Source organism: Perna viridis, chromosome 1 (assembly GCF_037379345.1).
Source record: "Perna viridis isolate PV_CMFRI_1.1 ecotype Kerala chromosome 1, ASM3737934v1, whole genome shotgun sequence".
Lineage (NCBI taxonomy): Eukaryota > Metazoa > Mollusca > Bivalvia > Mytilida > Mytilidae > Perna > Perna viridis.
The window spans coordinates 11,821,220-11,837,164 of record NC_142445.1 but is presented as its reverse complement, the minus strand read 5'-3'; the positions used below and the strand labels follow the sequence as shown (position 1 = coordinate 11,837,164).

Below are 15,945 nucleotides of genomic sequence, written 5' to 3'. Positions count from 1 at the left end.
GGAACGTTTTGGGAACATCTCAGTTGGTGTCCAACACAAGTAATACTAGTATGAATTGTAATTCAATCAATAAACTAAAGATAATAATCAAATTTTTGAACGAATGTTTGTGCATCAGGAAAAACTCATAGCTCATCAAATTACACCACCACTATTACATTTATATTTAACTTGATAGATGTGTCTATGATTCTATTGTATCGTTTATTTCCATGCTATAACCATTTTCTTTATGCTAAATAAAAATTGTAAATTGTCTACGTCATATTTCACGTCTCTGTAACTTTATAATGATTAATATTTTGGAAAGAAACCATACATATCAGTGATGTGCAAATTATTTCCTTTCTCATCATCATCGATGGAGTTAACCAGTTCCAAACAGTGAATCACTAATTTCTCACTTACTTATTAGACTGACACGTTCGTAATTTTAGATGCTTGGAAGAGTAATCAATGGTACCAAAATTCTAGCGGAAATCAAAAGAATGTAATCAAGGGACAAAGACCAGACATGGAAAACAGACACATACAACAAAGAACATTGAATAATCAAAATAATACATACAAGTTACAAAAGTAAATGAGCAATTCGAACTCCATTAAAACTGAGAGTATAGACCAGGTGCACCGGTAGGGTAAACTAAGACAACACTCGCTTTTAAAATCTCTGAACTACGAGTTTGTTCCAAATCATTGTTCGTTGTTGCGATGTTCTGTCTGCTATCTTGATGATTACAATCATATAACAGATTATAAAGCTGTGAATGTCCCTAATTCGATAGTCCCATAACTTTTTGTAAAACCATTGAAAACCTTTTCTCTGTAATTTCTGCCCCGTGCAGGTCCGGGTGTTAAAAGAATAGGCCTGCAGCAGCGCTAAGCTTGTCGTAAAAGGCGACTAAATAGTGCTCAGAACCCCAGCCGGGGGCTAGGACGCTCTGCCCATAGAGCAACTGGGATGTGTGCCCCAGGTGGTTGAATGGGGTACCCCTGGCGTGTTACATGCTGGGGTTGTCAGGCTATAATACGGAAAACCTGACCGCAAAGCATAGTGGGGCATCGTGTTGGGAAAGATGCCACGTTCCTCGCACGTTAAAGAACCTACTGTGGTATTCTCCCGGAGTAGGAACCATAGGGCTCCGCCACAGGAGGCTAAATTGCCCGACCTTACCCACCTCTCCCTATTTCCAGTGGCAATCAAAATTTGTCGACCTCCCATTGTCCTTGTGTCCCATCCCTTTTTCATGTCATCATCATTTCATGTTCATTTTATCATCAATTTCATGTTCATTGTCTGAATATTGCTGAAATATTGCCGCTCGGACGGTAAACCCCAACAAACAAACTCTATAATTTCTTGAAAATTGGGTACATCCTTACACCTAAAACTTTCGTCGATCAGAGGAGATACGGCACCGTCAGTTATTGCATCACGGGCGAAGTTTTGGTTTAACATTGCATGTAACATCTGGTTCATTTGGTTTTCAATATATGTTTTGTTCTCATCATGTCCTCTAGACAACATTTCGATGAAATATGGAAATCCTTCCGTTGCAACATGTTTTAGCGCTGCTTTTAGTTTGTCTTTTCCCTCAGATGTGAACCCTCGTAATGCCCGAAGGTGAAGTTCAATTTGAGAATTCCCAGTTGAGTTGTTGAATTCTCTGATTTTACTCAGTGGTACCACATCGTAATTCATCTCATTATTTTGTTGTGTTCTGATAAATTTCTGTAAAATTCTATCGAATTTTCTTGAATTTCGACAACCATTTTAGCAACTTCATGTGGAACATCTTCGTACTTTTTCTGCAAACTCTCGCATAAACAATCAGTCATAAACTCTAAGCCCCTAAGAAGAAACCGTTGTATTTTTTTCATCAAGTTGAAGAGACTCATCTATCTGTTCTGACACCCAGTACACGACAGTTTTCCAATGAAATGATGTAATTTCTTCGGAATATTCTTTGAGAATGCCTTTCTGAAAGGCCTTTATTATCAACATCACTATTCTCTGAATATCCTTCAGAAAGTTTTATTTCAACGTTGTTAACGCAAGACAAAAGTCTTTATCAGTTTCTGGGTTCACTAGCGCAGGTTTAACAATAACGTGCATATATCTTCAACACTTTTGGAGATTGCCATACTCTTTCAGGTCGCCTTTTCCATTCATCTAAAAATGCCACCTTTCCATCAATCGGAAAAACGAGTATGAAATCTGATTGATTTCGATTCATACCATATTTTTACCAAGTCTTCTTGATTATTTCTGTTCATTTGTTCGGTACGTTCTTATATATTTTCACAGGATGCATTGTTTGTCACGGAACAAGGGGGTTGAGTATCTGATATTGAAGTGCTGGTCTCTTTTGTTGTGAATGAAACACTTGAAGAAGTTTTGTTCCCCATTTTTGCTATCTTACTCGCTGTTGAAGAACCGTGTGATTCGTGACCATCTTTGGGTTCTTCAATTTTACTCCTTTTTTGTATACGATACATAATGCTCTTATTACTAGCGACGAGTCTTTCATTTATATTGCGAAACACCGGATTAACATAATTTATTCTTGACATTCCTGGTTTGATTTTCTGATCGCGATAGATATGCAAAGTGTGTCTGCCTTTTGAGTGACCAAGTAACATAAGAAACTAAAAAATATTTCGAGCATGCCCAAAAGCCTTTTGACTAACTTCACTCAAAAGAAAACTCGGTAAATACCTGCCAGCAATCATTTTCACTTCCGGAAATGTCGATCGGAGAGAATCGCCCTTAATTTTGACAAAACACGGAACTTTTGATATTATCACTTCAAAAAATCTTCTCCTCAGAAACTACTCTACAGAATTCAATGAAAGTTGGCATTTGGTTTTGGGGATGGCATTTCATACGTTTTCAAGCTATGTTTAAGTAATATGTTGATCTTGATACTGTTTAATGTATATGTTGACTCCTAGAAAGACAGCAGTTTCGATATCTATTCCGATATTTCTAACCTGTTTGGGACCATGGACTATTTGTAGTGACGGTATTTCACCACTTCACATAGCACCAGCATCAATGGAAACGCTTGCCAATTAATTTGAGTTTTATAGAAAAAGAATGAGTTCATGGAAGAGAACACCAGGGATCTTTACACAATTATGAAATAACATTAGGGACATATCATGAGCCAAACCTTTGTTTGCTTACATGTAATCATTATCATGAGCCAGCTTATGAATAATTTCGAAGGTATAAATACGGAGAAAGTTCGCCGAAGATGGCAGATTGCATTCAAGATACCATTATTAATGCAATCTCTCACTACACTGATACTGTCGTTTCATCTTTATTGCGTTTTACAATATCATACGATATTTTCGGCCAATATAGGACCACCATCGGAGGAATTTAATGGGAACCTGACTTTGAAATGAGTTAATTATAAGCATTATTTATGGTGGATAAGAAGTAAGAAGGGACTTGAGGATACATGGTTAACATTTTTAAGGATCGTTTGATATGGAAAAGGAACTATATAAAAGAACTATTAAATTAAGTTGATGAATACTAGTACCGGTGCTGAAAGCTATTAGTATTACAGTTGGACAAGGATAAGGCAATATAACAAGTCACACAAGGGTGCATTTTATTAAAAACACAGAAACTGCTATCACTAGGGGCCAATACCATTCTGCTATATGTCCCGCTGAATAGAAAACAGATTGTTTTAAAATAATCGTTCATTTTAATTGGTTTATTCTACATGCATATGTCTATAGAATACACAGAAACACAATATTTAAAACCGAGAGCCATCTTATCCAACGGACCACTCGCCATACCTGTTACAATATGTATACATAATAGTAGAAATCAAAATATGTGACGTAAGGTACAAAACAATACATATATTTTTTCATATTCCCGATTTTGCTTCTTTTTAAAATTTGGCAGACTGCTTTACTGTCCAATTGAAGCTATAGACAGCAGCAGACGTCAATTTCCAATATTTGATTTATTGTAGCTGTGGTAAATACTTGGATACTTTTAAATGCTTTTATTTCAAACCATTTAGCTACTTACTAAAGTGTAAATAGTTTAAGTTTCAAAGACAAATATTATCTGTTTTTTCTTTCCTCTAATGAGACCGCCAACAAGGTTGTCGTGTGTTTGTGGGTTATGTCCCTTTGAAAAACTTTCTAAAATGGCTTGCATTCTGTAAATATAAAAAACGGCTAATGATTGTCTGCATGTAAAGAATTTCTTTCAACTGTTAAAAAAGATAAGATAGTTCATGTGAAGATATACTTCATTGAACTTATATGTCTACAATGATAAATGATGAAAATAATTTCCAAGTTTTCTTTGTGTTCGAAACCTCCGCAGTTACAGAAACTGATCCAGATCAAGGTTCAAGATACGTGTAGTTTTCAAAATTGCCTACATTATACAGGATGCATATCAAGCTGCACTCATTTTCTTCTTTTATGTAATCAATTCAATTATCAATTTGAAATTCGTAAATTGTCTATTTGAAATTCGTACATTGTCAATTTGTAACTTGTAAGTGTGTAATTTTCCATTTTGTACATTGAAAATCTGTATTTGCAATTTGAAATACATTTTTTCTAACTTCGAAACTCTTCATTTGTAACTTCTCACTTCGTAATGCGTTTCTCGAGGCCGGTAAATCATCAAAATATTATTTCTTTGTAACTCGTCATTTTAAATTTTGACAATGTAATAAACCACGTAAGATTGACATGTCACAATTGGTAGTTCGTACTCTGAAGTTTTGTGACGTGAAACTTGTCTATTTGTGAAATGTCAAATTATGCTTAGTTGCATTATATGCTAACGATCATTATGACAACAGATGGCGCTCGGGATTGGAAGACAAAAGAAGGCGCTGCTGTCCAGAACGGAAATTAAACGAGTTGGTCTTAAAACAGGACGAGCATTTTTTTATGCATTTTTTACTATAACTTTAGTTTCATTCTGTGGAATTCAAAAATTTTAAATGATTTCTTAAGAAGAATAAAAGTACTTTTAATTGCTTAAAAGTTTTTTTTTTTGAGAAAATTTCAACAAAAAAGATTCAAAACGAAAATCTGGACAAGACGTTTTTCCTACAAGAGAATAGCGATAAAAAGGGGGACATGCCGATGAATATAGTTCATTATTGATAAATGTGTCATGTCTGTCAAATAAAGATTACTTATTCTTAAAGCTTAGAGTAATAGGCACATTTTGATATAAATTTTGTTTCATTTTGAGTCAGTAAAACATGCCAAGAAATACACCCCCCCCCAAAAAAAAATTCTGGCCTGTCCCCTAAAATAATGAAAGAGTAATCAAAGGAACCAAGGTTATAGCGGCAATCAAAAGAATGTAATCCAGGGACAAAGACCAGACATGGAAAACAGACATACACAAAGAACATAAAGTAACTAAAATCATACATACAAAGTAACAGAAGCAAATGAGCAACTCGGACTCCACTAAACTGGGACCATGGACCAGGTGCACCGGTAGGGTAAGCGTCCTCTGCTTCTCTAGAAACACCCGCCGAGGTGCTCATAAAAAGTCAAGTCCAGGGTAGACAAACGAGGAAAGGAAGACTATGACCCTTTGAATAAATCAGTTTTCATGGTGCAGATGAATACACCATAACGATCCACGAGTTCATGATGACGACCATAAAACTTCTGTAGTGATGACTTCAATCTTATAGCAACATAACCCTGTTCTAGAAGCCTATTTGTTAGAGTTCCACCGCGATACAAAGTCTGCGTAGTTTCGGCAAGCTCTGGCATAACATATAAGTTGTGATATGAACACTCCATACGCAGGTGCCGAAGGGATGTTGCCACAGATGAAATAGTAATAATTAAGGAATGTCATCTGGCTAGATTACTGTTTTGAACCGTATCTAGGCAAACCAAGTTTGGTGAAGATCGAGTGCCATTTAAAGAAGTTGTGCAACAGCATGCATATTAAGGGACTCAACAGTACCGCCATTTAAACAAAAAGAAATTAAATGTTCACAAATATAAGGGACAAAATCGTAGTCTTTTGTTTATACATATACAACGAAACCTGTCTAAACCGGATCCCTTTCGGACTTTAAGGTTCGGTTTAGAAAGGGGTTCAGTTTAATAAAGTCAAAATACATTAAAATTGATACAAAGGGATTTCAAGAAATATCTGGTTTAGACAGGTTTTCGGATTATAGGGTTCGGTTTGGACAGGTTTCACTGTATATAAAAATAGGCAATTACAAGGCCTTTCAGACGACCTTATTTAAATTTCCACAAAAGCCATGGTTTAACATGGCCGTCGTCGGAAAATGAAATTTAGTCATAAAAATAGGAAAGATAGTAAAGACATTTAATTTATTCCTTAAAGAAAACCTACAAGTAGGGAAAAGAACAAGCGCTGGGCAGACCTCCTAGGCCCTAGAGATGCATAGCAAATTAGTCTCAAGTGACCACCACCCTTATTTATTGATATACTGATCCATAGTACATTACGGGTATTCATACTATATATAGAAGGGTACAATAGTCAAGTCGAGGTTCTACTTATCACCACAAACAAATTGCAAATGTTGTTGGTAGTTTTTATGTAATTATTATTTTGTCGGTGTCGTCTGTCTTCTTGTTATTATTACAAGTATTCAGTCTCTCAAACATTTCTCCATGCCAAGAAATACTTCCAAACATTCCTGGTCTGCCTCCCTACAGACACTAATTATCTTTGGTAACGCGATAGTACAGATGTGGTCATAAATGTATCTATTATCTCAGCTGGTTCTTAAGTTGGATTCTGGAGCGGTTTGTCTTGGCATGATGGAAAAATCTTGACAGGACGGACTTACTCCGTTACGTGACAAGGCAACAAAACCAAGGACTTGAAAATTACTTCATGTCTGTCAAAAAAAACTTAATATTTTTAAAGCTTAAACTTTTGCTACATTTTGATATATATATTTTTGAAATATGTCCAGAAATAAATTCAGAATCTTAACCGGACGAACTTTTTCCAACAGGAAATTTTCTATTGAGTATCGGATATGGGAACAATCAGTAATTTTTCTTGATTATAAATGTCTGTCAAAATATTCTTAAAGACTATATTGAACAGTATGTTTTGATATAAAAATATTTAATTTTGAGAGCGTTAAAGAGACAGAATCTTGACAGGACGGACTCTTTCTGTTACATGACTAGTGCAGTTTTTTACGGGGTATGGTAACAAAACATAAAATACCTATCATATTCTTAAAAGTTACATGTTTTGCTACATTTTAGTGTGTATAGATATTTGAAGTAAATGTAGAGATAAATCCAAAATATTGACAGGACGAATTTTTTACGGGTGAAAATTCTTCAGTTATCGACATAATTTGGGGTAGAATATATATATATATATATCTTAATTGGATTAACTATCTCTAATTATCACTAAATGGCTTGTAAAACTTTCACACCTTGTTAATCTAATTTAGAGATGATTACTCACACATTTCATTTTCACACGCATCCAAACCTTTTAAATTCATGACAAGACAAGATTTTATTGATAGCCTCAGTCACAGTAGGTCTACAAGAGGACAACAAAACAAATACAAACATGTACATACATGTAAATAAGACAAATACACAGAACAGTCAAATTCATAAAATATATGTATACAGATTCACATTCATATTTTAACACATTTACATTCATATGATATATGCAATTTTTCGTAAAAAAGCACACACTCTTTTGTATAATTGAACATTACATATAGTCAATAACCCACCATATTTACTCATATTTGGTTGCTTTGAGTAGTAATCTGGGATGTAACGAGATCTTAAATACTTAACCGTTGGATTATTACACTGGAAGAATATATGTGAAATTCATCTCCCACCCTTTCTTTACAAAGATTACATATTCTTTGACTCCGTGGTAGTTTTAAGTTGGAACATCTAAATTTTGTCAAATGAATACGTTCTGTTAGGGACAATCTGAGAAGATATGGTTCAATTCTGAATTCATGTTTAAAAGTGGAATAGAATTCACCCCGAGATGTGTTGTCCATTTGTAACAAACCAAGATTGATAGAATTGATCACATAATGTCTGTTTAACTGCGACCTTAAGCCAGTTAATATTTACTTTAACATGTTCGTTCCATAAGTAACTAAGACCCGCATCATCCAAGATAGATTTCATATAGTTAACCCACTTAAATTTGGTTCGATTCTTGTCATGCAATTTTATCATAAGCCGAAGCATTAGATTTGGCAGTTTTTGTTCTTTTTGCATAGTTCTTGCCCAAAAGCTAACCATTCTTACTTAAACAAATATTTCAAGTGGAATTCTACCCAACTCTCCATAAACCATTTGGAGTGCTGCTTCTCAACTTAAGGATATTTTCACAAAATTTAAGATGCACTTTTTCAATGTTTTGCGTATTTTCAAAACCCCAGACCTCAGAGGAATATAACAGTATTGGTGATATCAAAGTATCAAATAACTTCAACTGTAAATCTATTGGCAGTGGAATGTTTCTTAGTTTTCTATAGAGAGCAAAAAGAGCTTTTTTGGGCTTGATCTATTAGACGCTTTCTTGCAATAGTGAAACTGCCGTTGTAAACCTCAAAAAGGACAGCAATCCAACAAGACTTAATGGATTAAGGTCTCACTAATCACTTCCTGGTCCTGGTCAAATGGCCACCCTCTATGTAGTCAAACACACTGAACCTAGACCTATGCATTGTAAGTGCATTATTTGTGCGTATTCTGATTAAAAGTAGTCAAAATAAAGCTGAGAATGTGTACTTTAAAATCATACATATAATTTACTACAAAAGTGTATGAATAATGTTTACATGTGTGAGTAATTTGCCTTCAGTTAGCAGAAAAGGTGAAAATGTTGTTTTCAGTATTTTTTTTTTTTCGAGTATATTTTGTGAAGAATTTCTACGGACATCGTACCATTAGAATAATGATTTTGAAAGCTTTATTTTCCAAGCTTTGCAATGGTATGCAACTTTAAGGGGTAAACGGAAAAAAGTCACAATTTTGGTAGGAAAAAAAGTCATAGGAAAAAAGTCACAGGAAAAAAGTCACAATAATATTAGTACTCTGACTTGGTATGATTTACTCGAAACTTTTGCTGTGAACATAGATTTACTTCTGGTATAAAATGTGGGTAAAACACTGATTTATTGTGACATATTTGACATATTTTCTTGCATGTTTTAATGTTCAATTCAGCATAATTTGTATTGTTTTATTTCCAAAACTTTGTGAAATGGCTTCATTTCAAACAGAAAAAATTAATTGTTAGTTTATTTGTTATGTTTTTATTGTCTTCAAATAATCAATTTATTGAGTGATTACAATAATCCAAAGCATATACAAACAAACAAGCATACAGATACAATACATGTGATATGATTATATGAGTTTGACAATTAATAAAAAAAGTTGACAGTTAACATATTTCTTTCCAATTAAATAAAGTATCTTGAAAAGGTATACCCATGAAAAAAAAAAAAAGGTGAACAAATATGTCATAGATTTAATAAAATTAGAAATAGAAGTATTAAGATTTGAATATAATACTTCTTTTCATGTATTGTGAATTTTTATCCGTGACTTTTTTTCCTGTGACTTTTTTTCCTACATTCTTTTAAGGTGTCATTTGTCCTCGGAATTCACAGTGAAACATTGAAAATCACTTGTTTAACATGTAAAGTTAGAAGTGTATAGTGAGACCTAAGCCCAAAATTTGGCCACATATTGAACACTTTTACCCAGTCAGAATTTGGGTAAACCTGATGGTTTTGGAAATATATGCGATAAACTTCTGTCTGACCCCTATGTTCTATTTTTAGTAACGGCGTTCATGGTTTTCGACGGATCAAGAATTCCCTCATCATTTTTATACAGAATACCCTAAGAAACATTCACACTCAGGTTGGTACCCATTGGTCAAGAATGTAAGAGAAGAACAGCTTTACTAAATTGTTAACGACGACGGACGCCAAGTGGCAATAGCTCACCTGGTCGAAGGCCAGGTGAGCTTAAAAACGACTTCTCGTCAAAATCCCAAAAAACTCATTAACATTCTTATTCTATTAATTCTGGTTTTTATATGCAATTGCAACCACGGTTGAATTTTGTATACACATGTAAGTGGTTGTACTGGTGGTCTTCATACCCAGTACTAAAAACGATATATAATAGGCCATTTGATTTCATGTTCGGAAAAGGGAGAGTTCAGGATATTTCCTAATTCACTAATGGATAAGTAGATAAAATGAAACACAAATCACGTAGCAGAAAAATTGCGTCTTGTCAAGATTTTCACACTTTTCTGACTCAAAATGAAATAACTTTTATAGCAAAATGTGCCTATTACTATAAGCTTTAAGTATAAGTAAACATTATTTGACAGACAAGACACATTTCATCAATATTGCAAGGCATTAATCATCGGCATGTCCCCCTTTATATCGCCATTTTCTTGTCGGAAAAGTTCGTCCTGTCAAGATGTTCGCTTTAATGTTTTTGTTGATATTTTCTAAAAAAAAAAAAAAAACAAAAAACTCTTTAGACCAATTTAAAGCACTTTTATTCTTCATTTGAATTTTTTTCATTTCACAGAGTGAAACTAAAGTTATAGTAAAAAATGTATCAAAAAATGTCTGTCCTGTTTTAAGACCAACTCGTTTAATTTCCGTTCTGGACAGCAGCGCCTTCTTTTGTCTTCCGATCCCGAGCGTCATCTGTCGTCATAATGATCGTTAGCATATAATGCAACTAAGCATAATTTGACATTTCACGAATAGACATGTTTCACGTCACAAAACTTCAGAGTACGAACTACCAATTGTGACGTGTCAATCTTACGTGGTTTATTACATTGTCAAAGTCTAAAGTGACCAGATACAAAGTAAGAATATTTTGATGATTTACCAGTCTCGGAAAACGCATTACGAAGTGAGAAGTTGCAAATGAAGAATTTCAAAGTTAGAAAAGTTGTATTTCAAATTTGCAAATACAGATTTTCAATGTACAAAATGGAAAGTCACACACTTACAAGTTAAAAATTGACAATTTACGAATTTCAAATTGATAATTTACAAATCAAGAAGTTACAAATTAACAACTTACGGACTTCAAATTAACAATTTACAAATCAAGAAGTTATAAATTAACAATTTACAGATTAAGAAGTTTGACCCCGCTGGCATTCCATAGTCTGGGTATAGAAGATAGTTTTCATTTATATATACAGGATCTCATCTAACCGTAAATAAAGACTAGTTATTCAACGGAAATTTAAACGTTGATAAACCACATAAAATTTAATGCGATCAAATATTTCTACTATAGTGAACCTTTGTGTGTAATTTCAGTATATGACTATGTGTATATTCAATGTAAATATAGTGATTTATTCGCCACATCAAGTAGAAATTGAGTGAAATATCCATCGGTCGCCATTATTAGATCGCATCTAGAACGTGTTTTAATTTTTAACGACCCGTTGAAATCATTTCATATTTACAAAAAGTCAGCTTACCGTGGATGGTATTTTGCAAGGTCACTATATTGTTAGAGAATCGAATAATTCCAGCAAGATTCATAACTAGAGCTGCCATCGCATCAGAAGTTTATATGAAAATCTGAAGACTTACCCTGCTATATTACTGATGTAAGTACACATAATGTATAAACAATATTACTGAAATCAGAAATCGGTAGAAGAGACAAATACATCAAAGCTCTCTTTTGTTGGCTTATAGTTATAACTTTTAATAGTGGGAAAAGTACTTGCTGTATAAGGGATTCGTAGTGGTTTGTGCTATAATAACATTTTTTGGCGGAAACATTATTTTAAGGATAATGGAAATTCAGAGTAAACGTATTTGAACTGTTAGACTTCTTTTTCATCTTCATTTAAAAAAAAATTATTATACCAACAATTGATTACGTTGAAAGTATTCTTGTAAAATACTGTTTTATAAGATTGATTTTTTTTAAAAGATTGATATCACCATGGTTACACCTGCAGAGCAAATGACATTGCTTGACATTGTTCAGTTACTGAGAAAACTATCAAAGCCAGTAATAAACGACAGACGACAAAACAAATATTGCGAGTATATCAGTCTACTACTTTCTCATTTCGGAAACGAGAGGTGTATGGTTGCCGGAAGTACACAGGAAGGCACGCGTTTAAGACTCCGGGAAGATGAAGGGGATTTTGATTATCTTCTTATTTCAGAATTTTCTGTACTGGACAGTGCCATAGAATATCACCACGATGTTCCATGTTTTGTACATATTAATTGCGAAAAGTTATCTGGTAAATTACCTTTTGTAGAACTTGTGGAGGGGAAATATCTTCCAAGTTATTTATTGAGTGAAGTCAGACCTGAGGTTTTTAACCATTTAAGAGACATTTTTAAAATGGTCACAAAGCCCGGAACTAGACGTGGACGAAACACGCTTCGAATTATAATCGATAAAAGGATAAAACCAGGAATTTCCCTAGGAAATTACGCTAATGTTGAATGCACTGACATGTGCATTTCATTGACTGAACCCAAAACAGATGGCAAAGAAATACTATCAAAAATTAGAAATCACATAAAAAATGAACCCACTGCTGTTCAAAACCAAATTTTGAGTGCACTTTGTACAATAACAAATGTAGGACTTGTATATAAGTACTTAGTTAGTGATGGAACAGAATTGCGTAAATCAAATCTTTTACAAAATTACGGACCAATTATAAACGCTATTGAGAGGCAGCAGAAAAGGATGCACAACGCAAATGAGGAAGAAAGTGAAAATATATCACAAGCTTCTATAAGTCACACAAGGGGGAATTCCGAAAAAAAGAATGAATTTGTTTTATTAAAATACAAGTACAAAACTTTCAAAGATTTCATTCCTGCATTCCCATTGAAGGGAACGCCGCATTTTCTGAACGTGTGGAAACACAGAACAAGAAATTCCAACTGGCCGCCACGGTCTTCTCTGGAAAAGATTTACAATGGTGAAATATTCATCGTAGCAAAGCCAGCTATTCATAAATCTAGCAAAGACAAAGATTTTTGTTTAGGGTTTAACACAGCAGAAAATGAGTTAGCAAAGGTTATGACTGAAACACAGAAAAATGTTCTTTTGATTGTCAAGGCATTACAAAAGAACGCTTTGAAAACAAACGCAGAAATACTGACAACCTTTCATTGGAAAACAGCTCTTTACTGGGTGTCAGAACGCGTAGATTCCAAACTTCTCGACAAGTTTGAATTTGAAAACACGGAAAAATTATTAGATGAATTGTTAAGTTTCATGGTCGAATGCTTAAACAAATGCTTTTTAGAGCACTATTTTATTGACAGCAACCTGTTTGCTGGCAAAGATCGACGGGTACTTAATGAAATCAAGAGTGTTGTTGAAAGAATTATGCGAAATCCATTGAAAGCGTTGCAAAACTTTGTCGACTTCCAAAGGAAAGAACGAATAGAAGTAGAATGGGTACCCAGGTCAAAAATAGTTGAGTGTAATAACATATACAATGACAAGAGCGCTAGTGCTGCAGTGGACGATGTAATTTGCTTACTTCAACGTTTCATGAAAGAAGACCCAAAGATTCTGAAGAGAGCCATAAGAAACGTTCTGAAACAGGCGATTCCTTTTATTGTCGAGGAGGAAATGAGAGGGCGTAAGGAAACTAGAACATCAGCATTAATTGTTTATATTTTGTCGTTTGCTTGCTTCCGAAATTTGTTGATTAATCTTCTATTGCAGTATATCAACTTTGACAAAAAATGGTTTGCAATCAAGTATTCATTGATCGGAATACTTCTAATGGTGTTGCAATCTTTTCTTACTCAGTTTTTTGCTGCACCGTCATTAATGACAATGGCATTTGGATTTGGGATTTTGAAACTGTGCCAGCTGTTTTTATAACACATTGATCTCACCGATAAACACTTTATTTGATTCGAAAACTGAGGGATTAAACATTACTACAAATACATTCAATGAGTGTGAGGACTGAAACCGTGCTGTAATAGTGAATTCGATTAACTTGAAATTTTTTAACTATAAAAAACTAATAAAAAAATTCTTCCTTTGGTGAATTCTTCTTAGAAAGGAAAATCGTTTTATTTTTATTCTTCTATTTCGTGATTGACGAGAGAGTTGAGGATATTTATTAATAAAACTGATTTTTTCAAGTCTTGAATGCGATACATTTCTTTTTAACAGCAAATGAACTTCTTCATTTAATATAGCGCTTGTTATATACATTGGTAGATCATGCTACTATCAATTTTCACCCATTACTTAGAATGATAATAAGTTGCATTTTCAACTTCATATACAAATACATTTACACGATCTTTATAGATACACATAAACTATTCTTGATTTTTTTTTTATTGTTACAGCAGTTTTATTTGTGGGTATTTTGATACAGTACAACCTTTTATCTAAAACTTGTATTCTTGTCACATTTTTATATTTTACTTACAGAAAGCACATTATTAATTTGTACCTCTGAAATTATTTTTATTGTCTTTTTTATAAACATAAGAAGTCAAATACCAATCTAAGTAAAACTAGCCCCTCCGATTTTTTTTTGTTTCGCTTGCGAACATAAAAAAATTGAAAAAAAAAACACAAGGTCTAATTTTAATTAAACTGAGTCAAATACCTTCATATAAGAATAAGATGCATATATCTGTTAAATTTTGACAAAGTAGAATTCTGTTTCAATGATATCTGTGAATATACACAACCATTCCGAGAAGGGGTTCGTGGTAGATACTGCACCATCATCAAAGACCTTATGGCGGAAGTTTTTAAATACCTGTTTGCGATATTTGTAATAAAAACAGACTTAACTAAACGCCATACTCTCATTTAAAAGTTTCAAAACCGAACTGTTTAAGAATATCTAAAATTTTAGTAGCAAATCGAAAACTAAGTTGTTACGGAATTAGATATTTCTTTACCTACGTCTTTTACTTCTATTTAAATCTGAAAAATTAAGGAGTTGTCAAACTGGCTAGATGTTTAGATAACCTTACCCTCTCACGACAGGAAATATTTTTGATTTCCATCCGATAAACTTATCTTAAAGAATCTGGGTGTGCAATAGAAGGTGCCATTTTAAGGATTTCCCCGGTGTAATATATATATATCTATACACGTCTTAAAATGTTGCGACTCTATTCGCTACACTGCTCCATCGGATCAAATTGATACAGGGAAGATATGTAAACGTATAGAAAGGTCTGAAAATTTCCTAACGATGCAAATGTTTAGTCGTTCCCTCCGCGGGACTCGAACTCCTGTGACATCTATGGCAACAACGCCTTCACAAAGTCCAGCGCCCTAGACCACTCGGCCAGCTAGGCTATATAAAAATATAGCTTTCGCTGGCCGGGTCATTCCTCCTCGTAGGATTAATCTTGGGCTGTAACTTAGTACACGATGTATTGCACTGAACCAAAATCAATGCATAATAGATATCTGTAATTGCTCTTTGCAGTTTAACAATGCCCATGTAACTTGTCATCTTGATAGTCAAATACCCAGCCTATTTAAGATTTTGTAAGTCAAAAGGTCACAATACCTGTTAGGAGTGAAATGATAATACCAGCTCACATACAAGGTTCTAATAAAATACCTCCTAGTATGGAGTTGGCAGTTGATACAACTACAGAGAGTCTTCAATCTAGAGGCTTGCTAGTAGCTAAGTCATTATGTTCAAATAGCAGAAAAACCATACCATTACAGGTGGTCAATTTAACCAATGAACCACAAAAAGTAAACAAGAATAATTGTGCTGTCATAGCTGAATCTTTTGAACCGAAGCAGGTGTTGTAAATTTCAAGTATGACATCTGATGATAGATTGAACTTACCTGAA

At 33.9% G+C, this 15,945-nt stretch overlaps 1 protein-coding gene across 1 annotated transcript; it reads left to right on the top strand.

Moving 5' to 3' along the window:
• The first annotated feature begins 10,902 nt into the window (after nucleotides 1–10,902).
• Nucleotides 10,903–14,144, top strand: LOC148627267 (uncharacterized). Its single transcript, XM_088570607.1, has 2 exons — nucleotides 10,903–11,707; nucleotides 12,040–14,144. Exon 2 carries the CDS (start codon nucleotides 12,052–12,054, stop codon nucleotides 13,975–13,977), a length of 1,926 nt encoding a protein of 641 aa, XP_088426733.1. The 5' UTR covers nucleotides 10,903–11,707; nucleotides 12,040–12,051; the 3' UTR covers nucleotides 13,978–14,144.
• Nucleotides 14,145–15,945: the final 1,801 nt, after the last annotated feature.

What these genes read in the sequence shown, in the direction of transcription:
- LOC148627267 (XM_088570607.1), top strand. Translation starts at nt 12,052, where the DNA reads ATGGTTACACCTGCAGAGCAAATGACATTGCTTGACATTGTTCAGTTA.